The sequence below is a fragment of the Engystomops pustulosus genome, chromosome 1 (genome assembly GCF_040894005.1).
Source record: "Engystomops pustulosus chromosome 1, aEngPut4.maternal, whole genome shotgun sequence".
Taxonomy (NCBI): Eukaryota; Metazoa; Chordata; class Amphibia; order Anura; family Leptodactylidae; genus Engystomops; species Engystomops pustulosus.
Genome location: NC_092411.1, coordinates 83,154,675 through 83,177,923, shown reverse-complemented (window position 1 = coordinate 83,177,923; position 23,249 = coordinate 83,154,675). Strand labels below are relative to the sequence as shown.

Genomic DNA, 23,249 nt, shown 5'->3' with positions numbered 1-23,249 from the left:
TGCACTGTTTCGGTGGCAGCAGGTTGTGAAAACAGTGCATCGACGAAACAGTGCATCGGCAATCTCCCCCACCGATTGCAGCTGTGTCTTCAGTGGCCGGCGACTGCCCGAAGTGCGAGGAAGACCCTGCAGCATCGTGGGATCACTGGAAGGGAAGGTGAGGTAAGTATAAAGTTTATTTTTTTGTGGCTATTTTCTACAGGGGGCTGGCTGTAGACTACAGGGGCTGGTGGCTGTATTCTACAGGGGCTGGCTGTATACTACAGGGGCTGGTAACTGTATACTACAGGGTCTGGTGGCTGTATTCTACAGGGGCTGGCTGTATAATACAGGGGCTGGTAACTGTATACTACAGGGGCTGGTGGCTGTATTTTACAGGGGCTGGCTGTATACTACAGGGGCTGTCTGTATACTACAGGGGCTGGTGGCTGTATTCTACAGGGGCTGGCTGTATACTACAGGGGCTGGTAACTGTATACTACAGGGTCTGGTGGCTGTATTCTACAGGGGCTGGCTGTATAATACAGTGGCTGGTAACTGTATACTACAGGGGCTAGTGGCTGTATTCTACCGGAGCTGGCTGTATACTACAGGGTCTGGCTGTATACTACAGGGGCTGGTGGCTGTATTCTACAGGGTTGGCTGTATACTAAAGGGGCTGGTAGCTGTATATTACAGGGGACTGGTGGCTGTATGCTACAGGGGGCTTGCAGGCTATATACTGCTGGAGCTGACAGGCTATATAGTACAGGAGCTGGCTGGCTATATACTTCCAAAAACATTGTTGGAAGGGCCTCCACCAGTTTGCGCCCAGGGGCCCCACCACCCTTAATCCGGCCCTGTGTGTATTTATTGAAATAACCCGTTTCAATTTTTTGTGATAACAGAGTCATCAAAATGGAAAAAGATCTAGGTCATATCAATGTAATTTTTCCTGGGGAATTGGAATCTGCAATAAAAATGGAGGTTCCCATTTAAAATATTTAAGCTGCCGAGTTTGGTATAATTAGACAGATTTTTGAAAAATATTTGATACGTATATTTTTAGTTTTTTGATCCAACGTATATTTCGTGAGATATTTCACCATCCTGACCTTTTTTGTTACACCCTGTATAATATTTATATAGCAGTTATTGATGTATATTACTATATGGGAGTCCAGTCACTAACATATTCTGCAATAGATTATTTAGCTATTTTTGTTTATTTTTTATTCATTTTTTTTTTTAGATCACACCTGTTCTGTGATTACCTCTAAACTCTCCATGTTTTAGGAAAGTGTAATGGAAACCTAAAATGTAAGGTCTTCCTTTCAGCTTCTGTTCAACATACAGAAGTCTATCTTCTGTTACGAATTTGTTATTAATAGTGGGAAAAGATGCGGCTGATGTGCTATTTTTCCCCTTTTAATAACAGAAAGTCGAATGGAACCTGCAGAACAAAGTTGAGAACTTATCTTGGGTTATATTTCAATGTTTTTTTTAGGAGCTAGTATTTTTTTCTGGGGATAGTCATATTTCCATGACAGGTCCTACATTTGTTCATCCAGTCCATAAGCCATGTTCTTCTCATAGATTTTTATTGTGAAGTTTCTTCTTTCCTTCTTAGTTCTCTGTATATAAATTTGAAGTAAGCACTAGCCAGAACTACCCCAAAAGGGAAGCAATTCCATACAGGAAGTTACCTACTTAAAGGGGTATTCCCACGAAGACAAGTTACTTAAATATACTCAGGATAACAAAATAACACATTCTCTAATTCATTGTTATTAACAAAAATGCAGCATTTCAAAGATATAAGTCCAGCACAAGTTCATCTGCCCCTAGACACGACCTTATAACTTCTGATTTAGGGTCGGGAGGCTTCCATCTTAGATTCCATGTGTCACAAACTGTCCTCTAGGTGATCTATCTACTCATGCCCATAAGGCTTATCCCTGCTACGTTGGTTAATATATATCCCCACAAACTGAGCTTAGGGCCAGGGCTGCAAAGCTACCAGTATTGCAGAGACCTTCAGTTCAAATTGTGCCCTGACCTTGGGGATCTCCTGGGGAGCTCAGCTATTACACACCCTCTGAAGCACTTGTGAGCCACCTCCCTTGCCTTGCCCACCCTACCTCTGTCTGCTAGACATAAGGAGCTAATACTCCTAAGATTTTCTAATATATATCCCCACAAAGAGGTCGGATCGTGTATCTGGTGTGCTGGCAGTCGGCCTTATTCATTAGGGGGCGTGCCGACACACCCCCAGCACGCCCCCGCCAGCAGTCACATTGTAGGAGAAGCACAAACAGCGGCTGCGAACTGGCTGACTCACATTGCCGGCCAGCTGCGCCACACGCGTCAGCAGCTGTGACCGGGCCGGGCTTGCGAGCCCTCACCATGCACCTGGCTTGCGCCGTACTAGGATGGCGCAAGTCGGGAAGGGGTTAAAACATAGCCCCCACTGTTGCGGAGTTATTAGTCCCGAGATCTGACCATTACAATTTGTGTTTGGTCAGAGAGGAGGAGCTGGGGCTGGAGGCGTGTGTTATGCTAATCTTCTTTCATACTGTCAGTAGTGAGCTGTAATTTGTCTTTCAGCATCTAAAGGCTATGTTCACACACATTCGAATATTCTGTTGACATTGCGTTTACACCAAGTTTACAAAAATGCTATGTCACACGCATTGTAAACACGTATGTAATGTAAACGGAAATGGAAACGTTATGTAAACGTTAGTGCAAACGAGACATCAATGCATACACCACATAAGCGTAAATAAGCGTCACAAATTTTTTACGCTTTCAGTCGTTGCATAGCATTTGCACTCCCGGGCCATTTGCATGGTGTTTATGCTTACAGGGCGTTTGCGTTGCGATTCTGCTTACGTGGCATTTGCGGCACGTTTCAGCCTATGTGGCGTTTGTCTCACATTTACATTGAGTTTATGCGTACGCGCCATTTGTGGCACGTTTATGCCAATGCAGTGCTTTTTGAGGTGCTTTTACACATACATACATTTTCCATTTAAACTACAAAAATCTATGTATGCGTAAACACACCTCAAGCGCTGCATAAGCGTGAATGTGGCACAAATAGCGCAACGCCACATAAGCAGAAAAGCGGTCCAAAAGCCATGTAAACATAAACAACATACAGAAACAGGTGTAAGCAGCAAAGCTTAAACGTGGCACAAACACAGTGTTAGCGTAACCATGCCGCACGTAACCGTCAGTGTGCCACAACGCATCATAAATGCATACGACAGGCAAACACAGCGGAAGTGTAAACATGACGCGAACACTGCTTAAGCGTTACTGTGACGCAAACGGAACTTAAGCGTAACCATGCCACAAACCCTGCGTAAATGTAAATGGCACAGTGGAAGCGTAAACATGCCACGAACGCCGCATAAGCGTGACCGTGAAGCAAACGCAGTCTAAATGCAAACGCCACATAAACACAGTGGAAGAGTAAACATGGCTCAAACGCCGCGTAACCATAACACAATCGCAGTGTAAGTGTAACCGTGACGCCAACATTGCTTAAGCATAACCGTGAAGCAAACGTCGTGTAAACGTGATGCAAATGCTGCATAACCGTGACGCACACAATCCATAAATGTAACCATGACACAAACGCTACCGCCAGCAAAACTGGTGAAACGTGATTATTTATACGCAATGTCAAAAACTATATAAGCGAAATGTGTGTGAACGCAGCCTTTAGATGAACATAGAAAAAAAATCATAGCACAATATTCATAATAGCTTCTCTGACATTGCCTGCCACTGATTGAACAGTATGAGAGAAGATTAGCACAACACACACCTCCAGCCCCAGCTCCTCCTCTCTGACCAAACACAGATTACAATGGTTAGGAACTATGAATGATATCTCCGCAACCGCGGGGGCCAGAAGGAAAATTCAAAGTGCCCCTGAATCTGTGAGATGTGGTGAAATGTCCTCTTTAAGGTGCCCTGCAAGCAGTAGTGTAACTTGAAGAAGCCGGGCCTCAGTGCACAATGTGTGCCAGGCCCCTAATTTTAATGTTTATAGTACTAGTCTTCTCTTACAGGAAAGGTACGCCATATGGGGCCCCTAAGGCTGGTGCCATACGTAACGCTTTGTCTGCATTTGCAAACGCAAACGCAGACAAAGCTGCGTCCACCGGGGCGGGCCGCGGCCCGATCAGATGCCTGCGATCGGGCCGCGGCCTGGCCCTGTGGGTGCAGCTTTGTCTTCGTTTGCGTTTGAAAACGCAAAGCGTTACATGTGGCACCAGCCTAAGCCTCTTGGGACCGGTTGATACTGCACCCTCTGCCCCCCTCAATTTACACCCCTGCCTCCAAGTCATTTTGTATACACATTAAAATCATGTTGTTTTGGCTGTTGATGTCTAAAAGATTTATACCTTTTCCTCTATGACTTTATGTCCTCGTGTTGCACAGAACGCATCTGTAATGAACCTGCTATTTCCAGCTGTCAGGCTTGTATTCTGGCCACAGTACAGCACTTTATATATTGGATTCCTCTACCCCCAGAAGTCAATGTCAAAATTTTGCATCATAAATAAAATAGGATTTCAAATATGTTCAAAGCTTTCCAATAGTAACACTTAGAAAGTCAATAAGCCAAGATGACATAGAACAGAACAGTTCTATCATGCTCTTGGAATTTAAGATGGTTGTGTGTTCCTCAGATTCGGATTATTTATTCTGTAACAATGTTTCTGAAAAGAGTCTCTCATGTTGCCTTTAATTCATTCTGTGCCCTGTGCCGAGATTACAGGTGACTTCAGTTTGAGTCTGCAGGAACTGTCTAAGTGATACATGAAATGTACTTTGATGTATTATCTCCAGAGAAATCCTCAGCGCCCTCATTTTTTTCTAGTGCACATTCAGTCTCTGTGTATTTTCATCTGTCTGCTCAGTAGAGCTTTGTAGTGTCACCCCTAAGACAAATATAAAGCCTGTGACATGTCCTGGGCATGCCCTCTGCTGTTGTAATGTGGAATAGCACAGCCATGTTCAGTTCTCTTTGTCTTTTATGCTGATGTGTAAATTATTCCTAGCAGCATATATGTATTTATTCATTGATATTGGCTAGTCTTCTGCTCTGTACCGGTCACTATAAAGATAGTAGCAAGTGTCATCAACTGTATCATACTTAAATTATTAAGTAAAGCTCACATGAAGTGTAATTAAAGTTACTGTGACTCATCCTCCATCACTCTATTTTGAACCCTTAGATGCGCCTATTGTATTATATAGTAGAGCTGTGTTTTGGATGTTACAAGTGGTCCTCAACCCCTTGCTGCAAACCGCTGTAATAATGCATATTATTAATTAAGGAGAGTATGGAAAGGGCTCACAGGCTGAGCCTTCGCTATACAGCTATGGTGTTTGGCGAAAACACCAATGGCAAACATCTATGAATGGGGCTGGCACAGACTGTGGGTGTTAACCCATTAAAGTACAACTTGTAAAGTAAAAAACCCTTTTGTCTAGCTCAGCACTAAGCCAAAACAAGCAATTTTCTCATTTACACTCATAAACTATTTGCAGCCATTTGTCAGCTAGCAGCCTAGACGCTACCAGTTACCTGGTCTCACTGACTGTCTTTCCTTGGTTGTTTGCTGTGTATATCCGTAGCTGGACGGAGAAGAGGAGGGCGGATGTTGTTGGAAGGGGATACATTCACACGGCCGCATATACATCCCCCCAGATGGCCGTATGAATGTACCCTTAGGCCTCTTTCACACTTGCGTTGCAGATCACGTCAGAGTCTGATCAGGGTGCGATCAGGGTTTAGTGAGTGAAAAACTGACATTTTGCAACATGGTTCAATCAGTTTTCAGTCAGAGATTGTTCAGTGTCTCAATTTTTCACGTGCATTTTCACTGCAATTTCAATGCGTTCTTCACGTGCAGATAACGTGCATTAAAAGGACTAAGGACTGAGGTCTATCTTTTCTATGGCAATTGATGCGTGATTGATGCATCTCCATAGACTTGTATGGTGCGTTTTTTCACACGTGTGACTTGCAAAAGTAGCGCATGCTGAGATTGAAACGTGCATTTAAAAAAATGTGCATGAAAGAAAATGTCTGTTGATTACAATGGGTCAGAGTGCAATGCAAGTTCTGCGCATCAAAAGCACACGCAGAACATGTGCATGAAAATCGGAAGTGTGAAAGGCCCCTTCCACACTCGCTTTGCATTTCATGTCAGAGTTTGATCAGGGTGCGATCAGAGTTTGGTCAGTGAAAAACGCACATTTTGCATCAGAGTGCAATCTGTTCTCAGTCAGAGTTTGTTCAGTGTCTCAGTTTTTCACACGCGTTTTTGATGCAATTTCAATGCAATTTCAATGCGTTTTTCACGCGCAGAAAATGCGCGTGAAATGGACTCAGGGCTGAGCTCTATCTTTTCTATGGCAATTGATGCGTGAAAAACGCATTGCACTTGCAAGTGTGTCAGAGTGCAATGCGTTTTTGATGCATCTCCATAGACTTGTATGGTGCGTTTTTCACGTGCGTGACTTGCAAAAGTAAAGCATGTCGAGATTTAAACGCGTGTTTAAAAAAACGCACGTGTGCGCGTGAAAAAAAAATGCAAGTCTGAAAAGACCCATTGATTACAATGGGTCAGAGTGCAATGCAAGTTCTGCGCGTCAAAAGCACGCGCAGAAAACGCGCGTGAAAACCGCAAGTGTGAAGGGGGCCTTACTCATAGACCCAGGCACCAATACTGTGGTAATCTTCTTATATACACTCACCGGCCACTTTATTAGGTACACCTGTCCAACTGCTCGTTAACACTTAATTTCTAATCAGCCAATCACATGGCAGCAACTCAGTGCATTTAGGCATGTAGACATGGTCAAGACAATCTCCTGCAGTTCAAACCGAGCATCAGTATGGGGAAGAAAGGTGATTTGAGTGCCTTTGAATGTGGCATGGTTGTTGGTGCCAGAAGGGCTGGTCTGAGTATTTCAGAAACTGCTGATCTACTGGGATTTTCACACACAACCATCTCTAGGGTTTACAGAGAATGATCTGAAAAAGAAAAAACATCCAGTGAGCGGCAGTTCTGTGGGTGGAAATGCCTTGTTGATGCCAGAAGTCAGAGGAGAATGGGCAGACTGGTTCGAGCTGATAGAAAGGCAACAGTGACTCAAATCACCACCCGTTACAACCAAGGTAGGCAGAAGAGCATCTCTGAACGCACAGTACGTCGAACTTTGAGGCAGATGGGCTACAGCAGCAGAAGACCACACCGGGTGCCACTCCTTTCAGCTAAGAACAGGAAACTGAGGCTACAATTTGCACAAGCTCATCAGTAGAAGATTGGAAAAACGTTGCCTGGTCTGATGAGTCTCGATTTCTGCTGCGACATTCGGATGGTAGGGTCAGATTTTGGCGTCAACAACATGAAAGCATGGATCCATCCTGCCTTGTATCAACAGTTCAGGCTGATGAAGGTGGTGTCATGGTGTGGGGAATATTTTCTTGCCACTCTTTGGGCCCCTTGGTACCAATTGAGCATCGTTGCAACGCCACAGCCTACCTGAGTATTGTTGCTGACCATGTCCATCCCTTTATGACCACAATGTACCCAACATCTGATGGCTACTTTCAGCAGGATAATGCGCCATGTCATAAAGCTGGAATCATCTCAGACTGGTTTCTTGGACATGACAATGAGTTCACTGTACTCAAATGGCCTCCACAGTCACCAGATCTCAATCCAGTAGAGCATCTTTGGGATGTGGTGGAACGGGAGATTCGCATCATGGATGTGCAGCCGACAAATCTGCGGCAACTGTGTGATGCCATCATGTCAATATGGACCAAAATCTCTGAGGAATGCTTCCAGCACCTTGTTGAATCTATGCCACGAAGAATTGAGGCAGTTCTGAAGGCAAAAGGGGGTCCAACCGGTTACTAGCATGGTGTACCTAATAAAGTGGCCGGTGAGTGTATGTTATCCATGGCCTCCTTCTTTCGAAATAAAACTTTTAAAATGATCCTAATGAGTCTGAAGAGTCTGAAGCACTGTAAAAGCCTGTGAATCTGCAGTATGGAGGGGCTCTGGTAACTCCCCCATTAGCATAATTTTAAATGTTGATTTAGAAGGAAGGAGGCCGTAACAAATATAAGATTACCACAGTCGTGGTGCCTGGATCTATGAGTAAGAGCTCTTTGCCATGCTTATTTTGATGCTAGATTTCCTTTAAACCATTTTCAACTACATTTCCCTTTAGTTGGCTTTAGCCCTTTTTTTGCCTCTCTACTACAAAAAAGTATTGTAAAGTACCTAGTAATACTTACTAATAACAGCTTCAGACTAGATTTCAAGGTCTTTTAATTACTCCTAAGTAAATATTGAACTAGGTTTATCATAATTCATCTCTGGATACATATTTGAGTCTATATGACACCAAACCTACCCACAGATTGCAGTGATAAACACTGTACTTTATTCATAAGAAAGAAGTCAAATGAAAAGGAAAGGAAAACCTGTAAGGAGTACAGATAACATGCTCTAACCATATAAAACAGCTTTTACATTCCAGATAATAACTGTGTTATGTATTATACAAATCTAATAAACATTATTCTTATAATCCGCTTGAAAACAAAACAAGACTGTGACCCAGTTGCGTGTTTCACATTTGCTTCCGCATTAGGCTGTCGCTTTATCCTGTTGTATACTTAGCTGCCAGTAATTTTTGGATGGGTCACAGTCTTTTTATGTGTTCAGTCTAGAGTTCTCTTATTTTATGGACTTATTAGAAATAGCATCCATAAAAATATGTTCATTGAGCATGGTGCCCAACCCAAATAGCACTATTAATGATAACATATGTCAATGGTAATAATAATAATAATATAATATAATAATAATAACACTCCTTCCCTTCCAAGCCCCGCAGTGCACCCATACAGCAGTGTGTGATCACATGTGGGATATAACTGCATTCAGGAGAAACTGGGTAACAAACTATGGGGTGCGTTTACTTCTTTAACCCCTTCTAAAAATAAAAATTTAGGTGCCAAAGCACCTTTTTGGAATGAAAATATCACTTACATGAGCCACTGTAAATTTCTCGCTATTAAACATCTGTGGTGGTAAAAAGCTCAACATAAACCTTGATAAATTCTACAGGGGGGGGGGGGAGGTCACTGTTCTCGTAGCTCAGGAACTTTTCAAATATATAATGACACCTGAAAACAACATCATCAAAATCTGCCCTCTAAAAGCTCAATGGCTCCTTCTGCACTCTGCTGGGGACCCCTAAAGTGGTTTACATTGACATGTGGGGTATTTCCCTAAGAAACTGCACAACAAAATCTGAAATGTGTTTTCTCTAACAAAGGCTGTTCTGAATAGTTTGAGGGGTGCAGTTTTAAAAATGGGTCGACACTGTCCTGATAAAATAAATTAACATATAAAAAATGATGTCAGCATAAAGGTAATGTTGTAGTTAGCAACCAAGTTGGGCAGTTAGACTAACTGTATGATGGGTATGGTGAAATTTTCACCAAATTTCCATTTTTTACAAATAAGTGCAATATATTTCAATTAAAATATAGCATTAAAGGGGTGTTCCCATTTCAGCAAATAAATGTTATTGTTTTTATAATGAACCGTTATAGAATTTTCCCATATACTTTTCATATCAGTTCTTCACAGTTTTCTAGATCTCTGCTTGCTGTCATTCTATAGGAAGCTTCATGGTTTACTTCCAGTGGACAGAAATCTGACTATGGTCACACAGGTGCATGGCTCGTTATAACCCACAGCTCTGATTACTCTCTATGATACTAACGAGCCACAGCACCTGTGTGACCATGGTTCGATTTCTGTCCACTGGAAGTAAACCATGAAGCTTCCTATAGAATGACAACAAGTAGAGATCTAGAAAACTGGAGAATTGATACAGAAAGTATATTGGAAAATTGTATAACTTTTTATTACACAAACATTAACATTAATTTGAGAAAATGGGAATACCTCTTTAATGTTAAGTACAACATAATTGAAAAAACAGCCTGAAAATAAACTCGGCAAGATAAAGTGTTTCAAAGTTGTAACTGCATATCGTGATATAGGCAGATTTGAAAAATCAGGCTTTGTCCTAATGGGGAAAATGAGCTTAGTCCTTAAGGGTTAAGTATAATGCACTTCAGTGTGTTACCATTAGTTTCAAAGTGATCCCATTATTCGTTATACCATGCAGGATGTTTAAATGAACTAAAGTGCCTCCTTATTTGCAATGCAAACATTTAACGTTTTTCAAGAATTCCCATTAATGTTATTGTTTTATAAGCTGCACAGAACCATCATGATTTATACTGTACTCCTAAAAAAGTACCCAAACTTATACTTATCCTCCTGCCCCAGCATCACTTCACAATGGAACATTGAGTGCCTTACAAATGTTTGCTTACAGTCACTTTCTCACTCCTGATTGATGCTGAAGTCCATTAGCAAACACAAGTGGCCTTCTCAGAACTGCAAACGGGCTGAGGTGGTGACATATTGATTAGTCCTACATGACTCTACCAGAGTCCAGGCAGATACAAGCAAAATAAAATCTGAGAATATGTCACCTGTGATCTAACTTTCCTACATTGACTTTTATGAGGCGTAGAATACATATGTAATACTTACATGTGCAGTTATTTAAAGGGAACCTGTAACCTCACTCCTTCCTCATAAACTCCCTCTTGTACCATATTCTGCTCATCAATTGTATCCAATTCCTTCATTTCCTATTCTTGACTACATGACAGAGAAAGAATAAAAGTGGATTTTTATAAGAATGCTGCAATAGTAAATTTACTACTGGGGTTTTTAGGAAAGAAGCAAGGTTCCCTTTAAATTGATCCCTGTATAGGGATTTTATACAGTAACAGTTCGTATTGATCAGATGTGGTGAAAATACATGTTACAATATTATGTGGCTACTGCATAGTGGTATTTCATGGTATGGGTATTCCATCATTCAGGGCTGTCATGAGGAATTTCAAGCACACATAAAGGCACCTGACTATAAACTCTTTTTGGCCAAAAGACAGACCCGCCAGATTATAATAAGTCCATTAAGGCAATATATCATGTTCACCTAATTCTAAATAGAAGCACTCATTGAGAATTCAGCACCCATATGTGTTCAACTTCACACTGTAACCCCTCACTATATTAAAATATACACATTTTTTTAATAAAGTTTTTATACTGTATCTAATTTTTAAATGTTTCTGCCTTAAACTTATGTATTATATTATGTTCTTATTATTTATTATTGTATTATGTATTTTACAAAGGTATTTGTAAATTTGGCATCTATATGTATTTAGCCCCCTAAATCAATACCACCTTTAGCTGCAATGACGGCTGAAAGCATGTTAGTTTATGTTTTTACCAGTTTTGTACATCTGAAAGCTTAAATATGTGTCAATTTTTCTTTGCAAAACAGCTCCAGCTCTATCAGATTGGTTGGAGTATGTTAGTGAACAACAATTATCAAGTCAAATCAACAGATTTGGAATGGGATTTAGGTCTGGAGTTTGATGTAAGCTGTCCCATTGTATCTCTGGCGATATCATCAATGTGATTGTTCTGGTGGAAGGTAAATTTACACCTTAGCGTATGCAGAGCCAGATTAACCCCTTAAGGACGCAGGGTTTTTCGGCTGATTTCTCGCTCTCCAACTTCAAAAATCCATAATTTTTTCATTTTTACGTGTACAAACCTGTGTGAGGGCTTATTTTGTGCGTAACAAATTTTACTTTCCCGTGATGTTATTTATTTTAACATGCCGTCTACTGCGAAGCTGAAAAAAATTCCAAATGTGGAAAAATTGAAAAAAAACCGCACGTGCGTCACGTTCTTGTGGGCTCAGTTTTTACGACTTTCACTCTTCGCTCCAAATAACACGCCTACTTTATTCTTTGGTTCGGTGCGATCGCGGTGATACCAAATTTATATAGGTTTTATTGTGTTTTAATACATTTTCAAAAATTAAACGAATGTGTACAAAAAAGAAAAAAAAATTTTTGCCATCTTCTGACGCTAATAACTTTTTCATACTTTGGCGCACGGAGATGTGTGAGGGGTCATTTTTTGCGAAATGAGGCGACGTTTTCATTGCTACCATTTTGAGGTCTGTGCGACATTTTGATCATTTTTTATTTCATTTTTTATGTTATATAAAAAGGTGTAAAAGTCGCATTTCGGACATTTGGGTGCCATTTCCCGCCTCGGAGGTCACCGCCGGCCGTAACCGTTTTTATATTTTGATAGATCGGGCATTTTGGGACGCGGCGATACCTAATATGTTTGTGATTTTTACTGTTTATTATGTTTTATATCCGTTCTAGGGAAAGGGGGGTGATTTGAACTTTTAATATTTTATTAATTTTTTTTATTTTTTAAACTTTTTTTTTTCTTTTTTTTTTCACTATTTTTTAGACCATCTAGGGTACATTAACCCTAGATGGTCAGATCGCTCCTACCATATACTGCAATACTACAGTATTGCAATATATGGCATTTTTGCAGGTCATACATTACAATGAGCCACTGGCTCATTGTAACGAACCTGCATAAACCATGTAGCCTCGTGTCAAAAGAAGACCCGAGGCTACCATGGTAACCGATCGCCGCCCCCCGATGACGTTCGGGGGCGTGGCGATCGAAAAAAAGATGGCGGCGCCCGCGCGCCGCCGTCTTTTAAGCGCCGCCGGCGACTTTGCCGGCGGCGTTTAGAGGGTTAATAGCCGCGATCGGTGCAAGCACCGACCGCGGTTATTAGCGGTGGGGGTTTTGTGCAAAATGCAAAAACCCCCACCTCTGTATGAAGAGGACTCAGCCCGTGAGCCCTCTTCATACATCCCTTATACCTCTGCGCCGTAGAGCTACGGCGCAGAGCGTTAAGGGGTTAAGGTAGATGGAGGCCCCAGGGTGCCAAATCTGAATCTAAATTATCATTAATAATCTAAACTTTGGCAGTAGTACTGACTACTAGTCCTAGTTGTAATGCCAGACCCATGCGCCAGTGCTTCCCTGAGAGTTCTGCCCGCCATACCTATGCAGCACGCTGGAGAGGAAGAAGGGGCACCCCCCCCCCCTCTTCATAGAAAATAATGCTGCAAGGCTGTTCTCACGGCCGAAGTGGCCACTCTCTCACGGCTCTCTTTTGTGGCAACGGCTCGGAATGGTGAGCCCTCGTTGTGCTCCCCATCCCAAGCCATAGCCATCTATATTTGCGGCCGGACGTACGTTGCCCCGACGGTCGTGTGAATGCACCCTTAGAGACACTCAATTCAGGGCTGTAAGCTGACTGCTAGACATTGCTTATAAGTAAGGTGGTGGAGGCCCCCTTTAATCCAAGACTTTTGCAGTCTATAACAGGTGACCCTTTAGGATTAACCTGTATTTAGCTCCACCCATCTAATCAACAACTCTGACCAGCTTCCCAGTCCCTGAGGTGGCAGGCATCCATGTGCAGTGTTGGCTTTCCTCCACACATGGCATTTGAGAATCATCTGACCAGTGCTCCTTCTTCCATATGCACGCTGAGTCCTCTCAGCATTAACTACAAATAGAACTTACGTTCACAACTGGCTTTCTTATTGCCACCCTTCCATAAAGGGCAGACTTGAAAAGTACATGACTAGTGGTTTTCCTGTGGATAGATTGTCTCACCTGAACTTTAGATCTTTGCAGGTCTGCAGCTCCATATATATATATATATATATATATATATATATAGATATATATATATATATATATAGATATATATATATATATATATAGATATATATATATATATATAGATAGATAGATAGTGCAAAGCTCGCATGTTGCATGTGCCTCTTGAAACATCCATTCTTCCTTTTGCTTCTAATATCTTAGTTTTTGAGAAACACTTCTTTAAAAATTATACAAATGAACCTCTGGTGCTCCTGTCTACATCACAGGAGCCCTTTCTGGCTTCGCCATCTGGTAATTATTCACACCTCAATGAGGAGATGACAGCACGTGCATTGGAATTGTCGAGAGCCAGGTAACATTGGCAGTTCAATGGCTGGGGGCGGAGGGAAGAGACAGAAACAACAAAAAGAGGCATGAATGATTAGCAGACAACCAAGCCAGTAGGGGCTTTTGCAAAAGACAGGAGCCCCTAAGGCACATTTTAAAATTTTACAAAAAGTAAAAAAAAAAACAAAAAAAAACTAAGCTATAAAAGGCAAAAAGAAAAATTGATCCAGTCTCAGGAGTCACAAGCCAGCATGTAAGTGTGCTTGGTTTAGAAGTACTGCATCCATGTGGTTGGTTTCCTTTAAACACTTTTGCAGTCAGAAACTCATAACTTTTTTAGGAAAATAGAGTGTAGAAATGATGCATTACTTTACCTCAGTCCCAGTTTGCATATCCACACTCCTTGTAGGCATACAACACTCATATTTCTTAGTATCAGACCTTATAGCCCTTGCACTTTTTAAGGATGACATCTCCCATTCTAGAAGCATCCGTGAGAATGCACGTATAAGCTAATTGATGTATGGCGGGATCCAACACCTAATGTAGTTGAAAGGTGAAATGCTGATGAAAATGGAGGAAAAATAGTGATTATGATAAAGAACAGAAACCATTAAATTGCTTTATTCCTTTTATGATTTTAAGATTACAGTTAATATGGTAATAGTCTCATTCAGTCAGCTGCTGGGTTGTAAGGGTTTGACCTCCTACACACATGTTGTGTGTATCAATGACTTCTTTAGCTTTTGGCATAATATTAAAATCATACATTCAGGAGAGTAATTCAGCATTTGTCACATCTTCCCAATACGTTTATTGACCTTCAGCATTGTTATGTGATGTGTCTTAAATAATAATTGGGAACTCAAAGCCGTCTTCTTCTTTCATCAGCATAATAAGCAACCCGCAGAATGTGTCATTGGTAGACTCAGGTGATGTGAAGATAGATCATCTGTAATCTCTTTCTATTCTGTGAATGTTCTGTATGTTAGAAAACCCTTTGTCCCTTCAATCTGTCTAGTGATTCAACAAGATCTGTTGAGATGAAATTAATTTACTGTTTGCTGGAAATTTTAATGTCTATTATGAGTTGCTTACATTTTCTACTATATGTGTATATTTTAATGCACTGCACATATATGTCAGGCAAGCACAATAAGCATGCACTATCATTCTCCTCTCATTTAAGTGAGAGCTTGATCTTCATGGTCAACATTTTTGTACCCTCTTTTTCAGAATAGGAATATCTGGGATTCTCTAATATGTTCCTACGGCACTGTGTGTAATCCAGAAGGCAGTCTTATCTGCTGTAACATTTTCTCTTGTTCTGAAATGTCTTGAGATTGGAGGCATCGTAATGTGGCAGGGCCTGTGATACATACTTGATGCAGATATGGAGTGGTACATGCTCAGTCCGTGTCCTCTAATGAAACACAATAGTACATTGTCCTTTCTTTGACAGCTCATGTCGTTCTACATTGTGTCCGGTGTAGATCATGCATCTTCAAACAGACAACCATATTAAAATATGAGCATCCCATTCCAGTTAAGCATTTTATGGTTAGATGACGGTACTGTGCTTTGGAAGTAAACTAACAATAAAATTCCAAAATCCAAGAATCAGAAGGTTCCTAGCGCTGCACAGAGCCGACGTCAGTTGTCATGAATCCTGTGTCCGCCTCCAGCTGATCTGTCCCACATCATGTCATTGAAAAGCTGTAAGGCTCATGGGGGGAAGGGGGACCAGCTCCAAATTAGCCGGATTCTCTGAGCTCATCAGGGAATAGTTTCTGCTGCAGTTTATCTGCTGTAATCAGAGGCTCTATAAGAGAAACAATCTGCGGCTCAAAGGGTCTAATCTGTGGGATGCTGCTGACTGCCCCCAAGGCTCAAAGGCGCTCACTGTGCGGGATGCCTCGCTGGCTGCTGCCCTCTCAATCTCTCACCCCTCGGGAAAGCTCGTCCTCTGCTTTGTACTGTGTGTTATGGGGAATTGTGTGAAGTCTCCTCTCCGAAACCTCTCACAAAAGGTATGTCTCCCAATAGAGCAATACCTGCAGCAAGCGATGGAATTGGGTTTCACAAAGGAAAGATAGCTATTAGGAGAAGGATGTAGAGAAATATCTAGGGATCGCAATGAAAACAGCCTTAGGTTTGTCCCTAAAAAGAACAAGCACTGACGTTTCAGCATCAGCTGAGCAATAATGCCCACATTGACTTCTGTATGTATCTATAAATATGATTTTCATATAATGCTTTCGTATTTTTAAACTTGAGATGTATCCTATATTTGTAATGTGTCCTTCAAAGCTTGTTGCATGTTCCCAAAGGACTTACAGAGACAAGCAAAGTAAATATGTCTTATAAAGGCGTGGGAATGGAAGGTCCGACAGGGCCAGATTAAAACAGTTCCTTATATAGAGAGGAGATACAGGGGTGGGAGGGAATGGAAAGAGGTGGCAAGGAAAACAGACACAGGAAATTATTCCTACACAAAACCATAACCACATAGAAAGTCTATCAAAGAGCAGAAGAGAGAAGTGGCACTGTTAAATGCTGGTAACAGGGATGGTATGATATACAGCACCACAACAGACTACAACAGAGAAATAGAGAAGGAATGCAGAAGGCTTAATTGTAATATATCCTAGATTCAGAGGGGGGGGGGGTTCTTGAGACCCCAGAAGTGTCTAGTAGTTTGAATATTTTTACAAGTAAAGGATCAGATAGATCCAGGTTTTGATGCTGACCCCTTAGTGTTCTGGTAACACTCTGTATGTTGTAAGATGCACCAGGAGGAAAGAAGCTGCCTCAGACCGGCGCAGACAGGGGAAGAGGGTGCTCAGGGACCTCTTATGCTTTTGGCTCAGAACTGCGCAGTGATGCACAACCTGCTGGGCCCAGCCTGTATTTTTCTCCGGAAGGGATTCGCTGAAAGTCGGCAGCCTGTACGTGAGTTCTGATCCTTCCACCTTTCCCACTTTTGTGTGACTGGAACCCCCTTTCACACTGGAATTCCCATTCACTTCTTTATCATCATTACCATGGAGGAAATAGTGCCACTCACTTCATCCATTCTGTGGAAGTATGTGCTTGTTGAATAGTAGAATACCATTACTGTACAAGAGATTGGTAAATGTGTATATTTGAACCTATCATCTTCAGAGTGGAACTTCAAACAATGTTTCCTCTTCCATCTCAACATATTCATGTCATAACGTTAGCAAATTAATTTATTGTAATTTCAGAAGGGAATGCAGTTTTCTTCAAATTGAATATTATTTTATTACTTAGGTATATAGATAATAACATAATGAACAAAAAAGTTCCAATGTATCATTAATGCAAAACAGCTCTTCTTTAAGTATATTTCCCATTATCTCTCTTCCAAAATGTATTTTGCCATCATTATTGCTGCTTTTAGAAGACGTTAATACCCTGTGACCAAGCAAATCTTCTTACTCTGATGTCTTATTTGTAGACTTTAAAAAAAAACATACTGTGCCATACAAAGGCCTGGCAGGAATCAGTGTCAGCAAAGCAAGAGAAAATTTATTCACGGTCTGATTAGAATGCTGTTGTAATCTTTAAAGATATGCTTATTAATTGGTGATGAAGGAAGAGAACAAGATATTGTGTACAAATGACTACAAACGACATGGCCAGATCTAGACGGCTGAGCATCCAAGCTCCTTGCCTTATACCCACTGGCTTCTGTGTAATCATTGTCCAGATTATTGGAGTTCAACCATCTAATCCTCTTCATTTCACTGCTCCCTTCTTTAGATCTAATCTTTTATTCAATATGTTCTCTTTTAGGACAGAGAACTACGTCCAGAAGAAATAGAAGGTAAACAAATTGCAGTGTTTGTAATGGGAAATACGTCAAAGTCAGGAGAAATATGTGATGCTTACTGTGACTGAGACGCTTGCAATGTGTGATATTGTGAAGAACAGGACAATGACTGTGAATGCGACAGATGAGCTGGTTTATAAGGAAGCTGCTGTAGTGGAATAAAAACAAGTGCAGAGGGAGTGATGACACTAAATACTGCGATTCCAATATAGGGTTTTTGGATGTAGTGAATCTGGTAGGATATGGATATTTAATGTAATGACTTGTAAAAATCAACATGCTATACTATAGGCATAGTATACAATAGTATAGTTAATAGTAAGTCAAAGGTCTGCTCATTTGGTTCCTCTGTTGAAAAAAACTATATACACCAGGTTTGGGCCATTAAAACTGTCCTCAACCCCAACTTGGTAGTCTCAAACCAATTATTAATAAGATTTATCATTTTAATCTGCATGCAAGATACATACTTCTTGGCTTAAACCTTGGAATGTGCACTGGAAGCACTGGAAATTAGTCCTGGAATCATTTCTACAATTGAATGTAGGAATAGATAGAATAGCTAGGTAGAAAAGTAAGAAGATAATAAAGAATAATACAATTATTATACTTAGAGGAGAAGATCAAAGCATAAAGCATGATTTACCGTAATTTGGTATAATGGCAGAGGTTAACAAGTGCAACTTGATTTGATGCTGAAATTTGTCATCTCTATCAACTTTGTTAGTGGATGAAAAAAACTAATGAACTAGTCACACCGTGCAATTATTGGGTGCTTATGTTAGAAACACTGAGAGCTATTTATCATTGGTTTTGTCAGTTTTTTTAACGTAAAAAAATCTCAATAAAGTTGTAATGACGTCTTTTCACTGCCAAAAAGTCACACAGGACTATTTCCGTCACTTCTCTTTTCTGGCGTAAACATAGAATTACTGCTAGTGCAAAGCCAGGTTCATGACATGCTACTTTTTAAAAAAGTCGAAAAAAAAGTTGCATAGTTACTCCGCTCCCCTGCTGGTCTATGTGCTGCGACTTTTTATGCATTTTGCGACTTTTTCGCGACTTATTTAATAACAAATCCCATACAACAAGAACATTTATTATAGGGCCAAAGCCACTTTAATTAATTTGCGGGGCTCCATAGACAGACATAGAAGTGTCCCAGGGAGCCAGCCTAACGATAAATAACTCCTATTGTGTTAAAATGTTGGATCTGCTAAACCAGAATGTATCAGTATGAAGGATGTATGAATCACAGGGACTTTATGTTCATTAGAATTTGTTACATGTTTTATGTACAATAAATAATAATGTATAGTGAATATGGAATTCACTTTTCTGATTATGGAATTAACATTCTAAATGCAATGATTAATACGGTAGGTTGATGTTTAGGTATAAGATTAAAATATTGATTATATAAAGTATAAAGATCTAATGTAAGAATGCAAAGAAACTGCATATGTATAAATACATCAAAGAATAAATATTAACTTCAATTATCATTTAAACTTAATAATATTATAATTATTATTAATAATAATCAAAATATCAGCAGAAAATATAATAAATGGCATCACATCTTAGCAGGAAACATATTGCATTTCCTGGAATATGTTTTGAACTTTAAGCTAATATTAAATGGATAGACAATAAATTAATTGTTCATAAACCAAGTCTGTCCCTTGACCAATATCCATCTTGACATTTTACATCTACACAAGAGAAAGTTGATGTTCTACAACTGTATTTATTGAACATATTAAGTGAAATTGAATATACAGTTTGTACAGAGAATTCTTTATCTTTAGAAGATTAACACTACTATATTTTCTATAGAACTAAGAGAAGCCTTCAAAGAATTTGATAAAGACAAGGATGGATACATCAGCTGTAAAGATTTAGGGGATTGTATGAGGACCATGGGATACATGCCAACAGAAATGGAGCTAATAGAACTGTCTCAACAAATCAATATGAACCGTAAGTAATGTAGTTATGTTCATATGCAATTATTCTAGGCATCTACATGTAGTAGGTATTGTATAGTAACAACTATAATTTTCTTGCTTTATAACTTTTCTTGTTCTTTATTTTACTGTCTTAGTTGGAGGTCATGTGGACTTTGATGATTTTGTGGAGCTAATGGGTCCCAAGCTACTTGCAGAGACAGCCGATATGATTGGCGTGAAGGAACTTCGAGATGCTTTCAAGGAGGTAAGAAATGCTTTTAGTGCATAACCTCTTCCCTGTTTAAGACTTTTCATGAACTAGAAGCCATTTTTAGCAGCATTCAGACAAACTAGACACCAAGGTAATAAGAATTTTTTTTGCACCAACATTCAGTTTGACACCAATGGAGATGGAGAGATCAGCACAAGTGAACTAAGAGAAGCCATGAAAAAGCTCTTGGGACAACAAGTTGGACACAGGGATATTGAAGATATCATACGGGATGTTGATCTAAATGGAGATGGACAGGTGGACTTTGAAGGTTAGCATTGTTCTATTATACTAATGAGTTCAGGTAATTAAATGTGGCAAATTTGTGGTAGATTTAATAAAGCCCCTGCAACAGTTTTCTTGCCAGACTTTGCACTTTCTTTCTTGTGTGAATTGCTTGCACATGTATTTAAGAAATGTCCGAGACTCAATTGCACTCTGAACTATACCAGGCACCACATAAAATTCAGAACTGAAATGGGCGTTCTGGTGCTCAGTGGGACTGTGTGCCACATTTAACATGCAAAGGTCGACAGAAGTGTGTCGCACGGCCCATGTTAAAGGTGCACCAAAAAGGATTAGAGGGAGCCCTCTGCACACTACAAAGGCAAACTGCGCATAGTACAGACTTCACTGTTTTTAGTAAATGTGGGCCAATGTGTTTAGATTTGTTAGAATAAAGAGGTCTTATTTAAGGCTTGGTGAATTATTGTGTGCTATGGGGCTGGTCTATGGGCTTAGTTTTTAAAGTAAATCTGTTGGCAGTTGTAACCATAGAAAACCACAGATAATCTTAGGTAACAGCCCTACAGAAATGTAAATTTGCATCTTTTTGTATGCTGTTAGTAGTAATAGTGAAAAGTAAACCTTTTATCCAGGTCTACAACTCAACTGTAGCCTTTTAGCCTGAATCTTGCTGCCTCTTGGACCTGGGGGTGTGTCCAGGATCCTGCTGCTGGGGGGATGTCCAGGCCCTCCATTTAAACTCACCTGTGAGTTCATTCATTGCCTGTCTAACAATTCTTCTGGCTCTTTATTATACCACATACTTTTCTGTGCTTGCACTGATAGTGACCATTGCTGGTAGCTTTTGATTATTCTACACCTTATGGTTTTGTACCGTGCTGCCATCTTGGTTTTCGATTTGGTTTGCCTAACCTTGCTGTTTTTAGGCTGCATTTACACACACAGCGTATATACATCCCCCATCTTCCTTGTCTTGACATATTCAGGCTGAAAGACTGCCTAGCAGTTTACCTCTCTCATACCTTTAAACTGCCGACAGATTCTTTGTAAATTTTTCATTGTTTAAGGTCAACATTTTTTACATTTGCACTGATTTCTTTTTTACATTTTCTTGCAGAGTTTGTTCGTATGATGTCTCGCTGACCTTTGGTAAAGCGATGACCATCTCTTCCATCTGACTGTGCTGCATTAGCAAAGCTGTGCCTGAACTAACCCGCTAATGTCTTGGACTTGGAAGGGCAGTGCCCACATCAGCCATGATATCCCTATCAGCCATGATGTCCTAATATTCTTCTTATGGGATACAGCACAGGTTATTCTTCCCTGCTGCTTCAACTTCTTGTGTGCCATCCCATAAATGTGATATTCTACATATGGGGAACACTGACTGTTAAGCAAGATGAAGAATTCCCCAGACCAATGGGAAAGGCAAATTGATGTGTGCATGAGCCAGCGCCCTTCTTGTGACTTTACTCCTAAAGGATTTGTGCAATAATAGAATAGATTCTGCTTCCTGGCTTTTCCAAGATATAAATAACAAATAAGTAATAATTTTATGGGTTTATAGTGAAAGGAATCTTATTGTATAGATAATATAAATGTGCAGATACTTCAGACAGCCCTAGCACTTAAATAGAAAATTAACTGATAATCAACTATCTATAATAATCCAAGGAAATTAATAGTCCAGTATTAAGCCATAGATGCCAGTAAAAATACTTTATTCCATTTTTTAAATTTTTCATAAACATGTTCTCTATTTTGTTTTTAGGTTTCCTAACTTTGTTGCAGTTACACTGCCATAACAATTCATGCGGCCTCCATTTAAACTCACTTTGCTATCTTCAAAACAGAACATTAAATAATAATAGCAATGTTGTATTAATACGGTAGTGTATCGCAAGAAATATTTGTTTCAATTTTCTTTAGGCACTTCATAACCAGTGTCATGTAAGAGCAACTTGCCATCATGAAATGTATTATAATCTGCAGTTAGGAGTAGATTCACTGGAACATTTAATTTATCCTTGTAAATCTCTGCTCCTTCTTTGCTGAGAAGATAAAGGGAACCTGTCTTTCAAGGTCAGTGGCCCTTCTCCAGTAAGAGATGAGTCCCAAAGGCAGAGAGTATAGCACTGAAGTCAATCTCTCCCCTCCTTAGAACACCCCGCTGTTGTGATTGAAATCATACATCAAACTCCAGGAGAGTTGGTGAGGGATGTCCCTTGATGAAGAGGCATCAATTACAGGGAAGGGGACATTCTTAGGTAGGGAGAATGTGACTTTATTGCTAAACTCTCCACCTGCTTCACCTTATACAACCAATTTACATATCACTTCAAAGTTGATTTTCTGGATGATGCCACCATTCTGGAAGTAATTAAGTTGTTTGAGAACATACTAAAAGTATTTTGAATCAAGTCCCCTTTAAGGTGTAGTCCTGGGTCCATGTATCTGCATAAATTAAGCAGAGATTTATGTGAAGAAAAAACATTCTAATTAATCTTCCCCAACTAAACTTTATGTAAATATTATGACAGATTTGAAACATAATGGGGTAAATTTACTAAGGGTTGTGCACCAGTTTTCTGTTGGACTTTACACATTCATTTTAGTGCAAACTGCTTACACAGGTATTTAAGAAGTGTCTGCACCACATTTGTGTTGCACGTAACCATTTTGTGTGGTTGCAATAGTCATCATGCAACGCAAATTATGGGCGTTCCGGTGATCAGGCTGACCAAGAGCCAGATTTAATATGCAAAGTCAGTATTTTGTTGCACACTCTATGTTAAAGGTGCACCAACAAAAAGTGGTCCATTTTGTCGGAGCAGTGCAGGGGGCGCCAGATTCATGAAGTATGTGCTCCAGAAATCCTGAAT

General features: G+C 40.2%; 1 protein-coding gene across 3 annotated transcripts in view; it reads left to right on the top strand.

The window, feature by feature from the left end:
- The window catches only part of CABP1 (calcium binding protein 1), a 28,300-nt gene extending 6,219 nt beyond the window's left edge, over positions 1–22,081 (top strand). The window contains exons 1-7 of one of the 3 annotated variants that reach the window (XM_072146104.1): positions 15,771–16,072; positions 16,829–16,990; positions 17,862–17,892; positions 19,738–19,881; positions 20,006–20,115; positions 20,245–20,392; positions 21,485–22,081. In XM_072146104.1, coding sequence (XP_072002205.1) covers positions 16,028–16,072; positions 16,829–16,990; positions 17,862–17,892; positions 19,738–19,881; positions 20,006–20,115; positions 20,245–20,392; positions 21,485–21,510 — 666 coding nt within the window. In that variant the 5' untranslated portion in view covers positions 15,771–16,027 and the 3' untranslated portion in view covers positions 21,511–22,081. Of the gene's footprint in view, positions 1–15,770; positions 16,073–16,828; positions 16,991–17,861; positions 17,893–19,737; positions 19,882–20,005; positions 20,116–20,244; positions 20,393–21,484 lie in introns of those variants that run through there. The other 2 variants (XM_072146113.1, XM_072146095.1) reach the window with 2 other exon arrangements.
- The last annotated feature ends 1,168 nt before the right edge of the window (positions 22,082–23,249 follow it).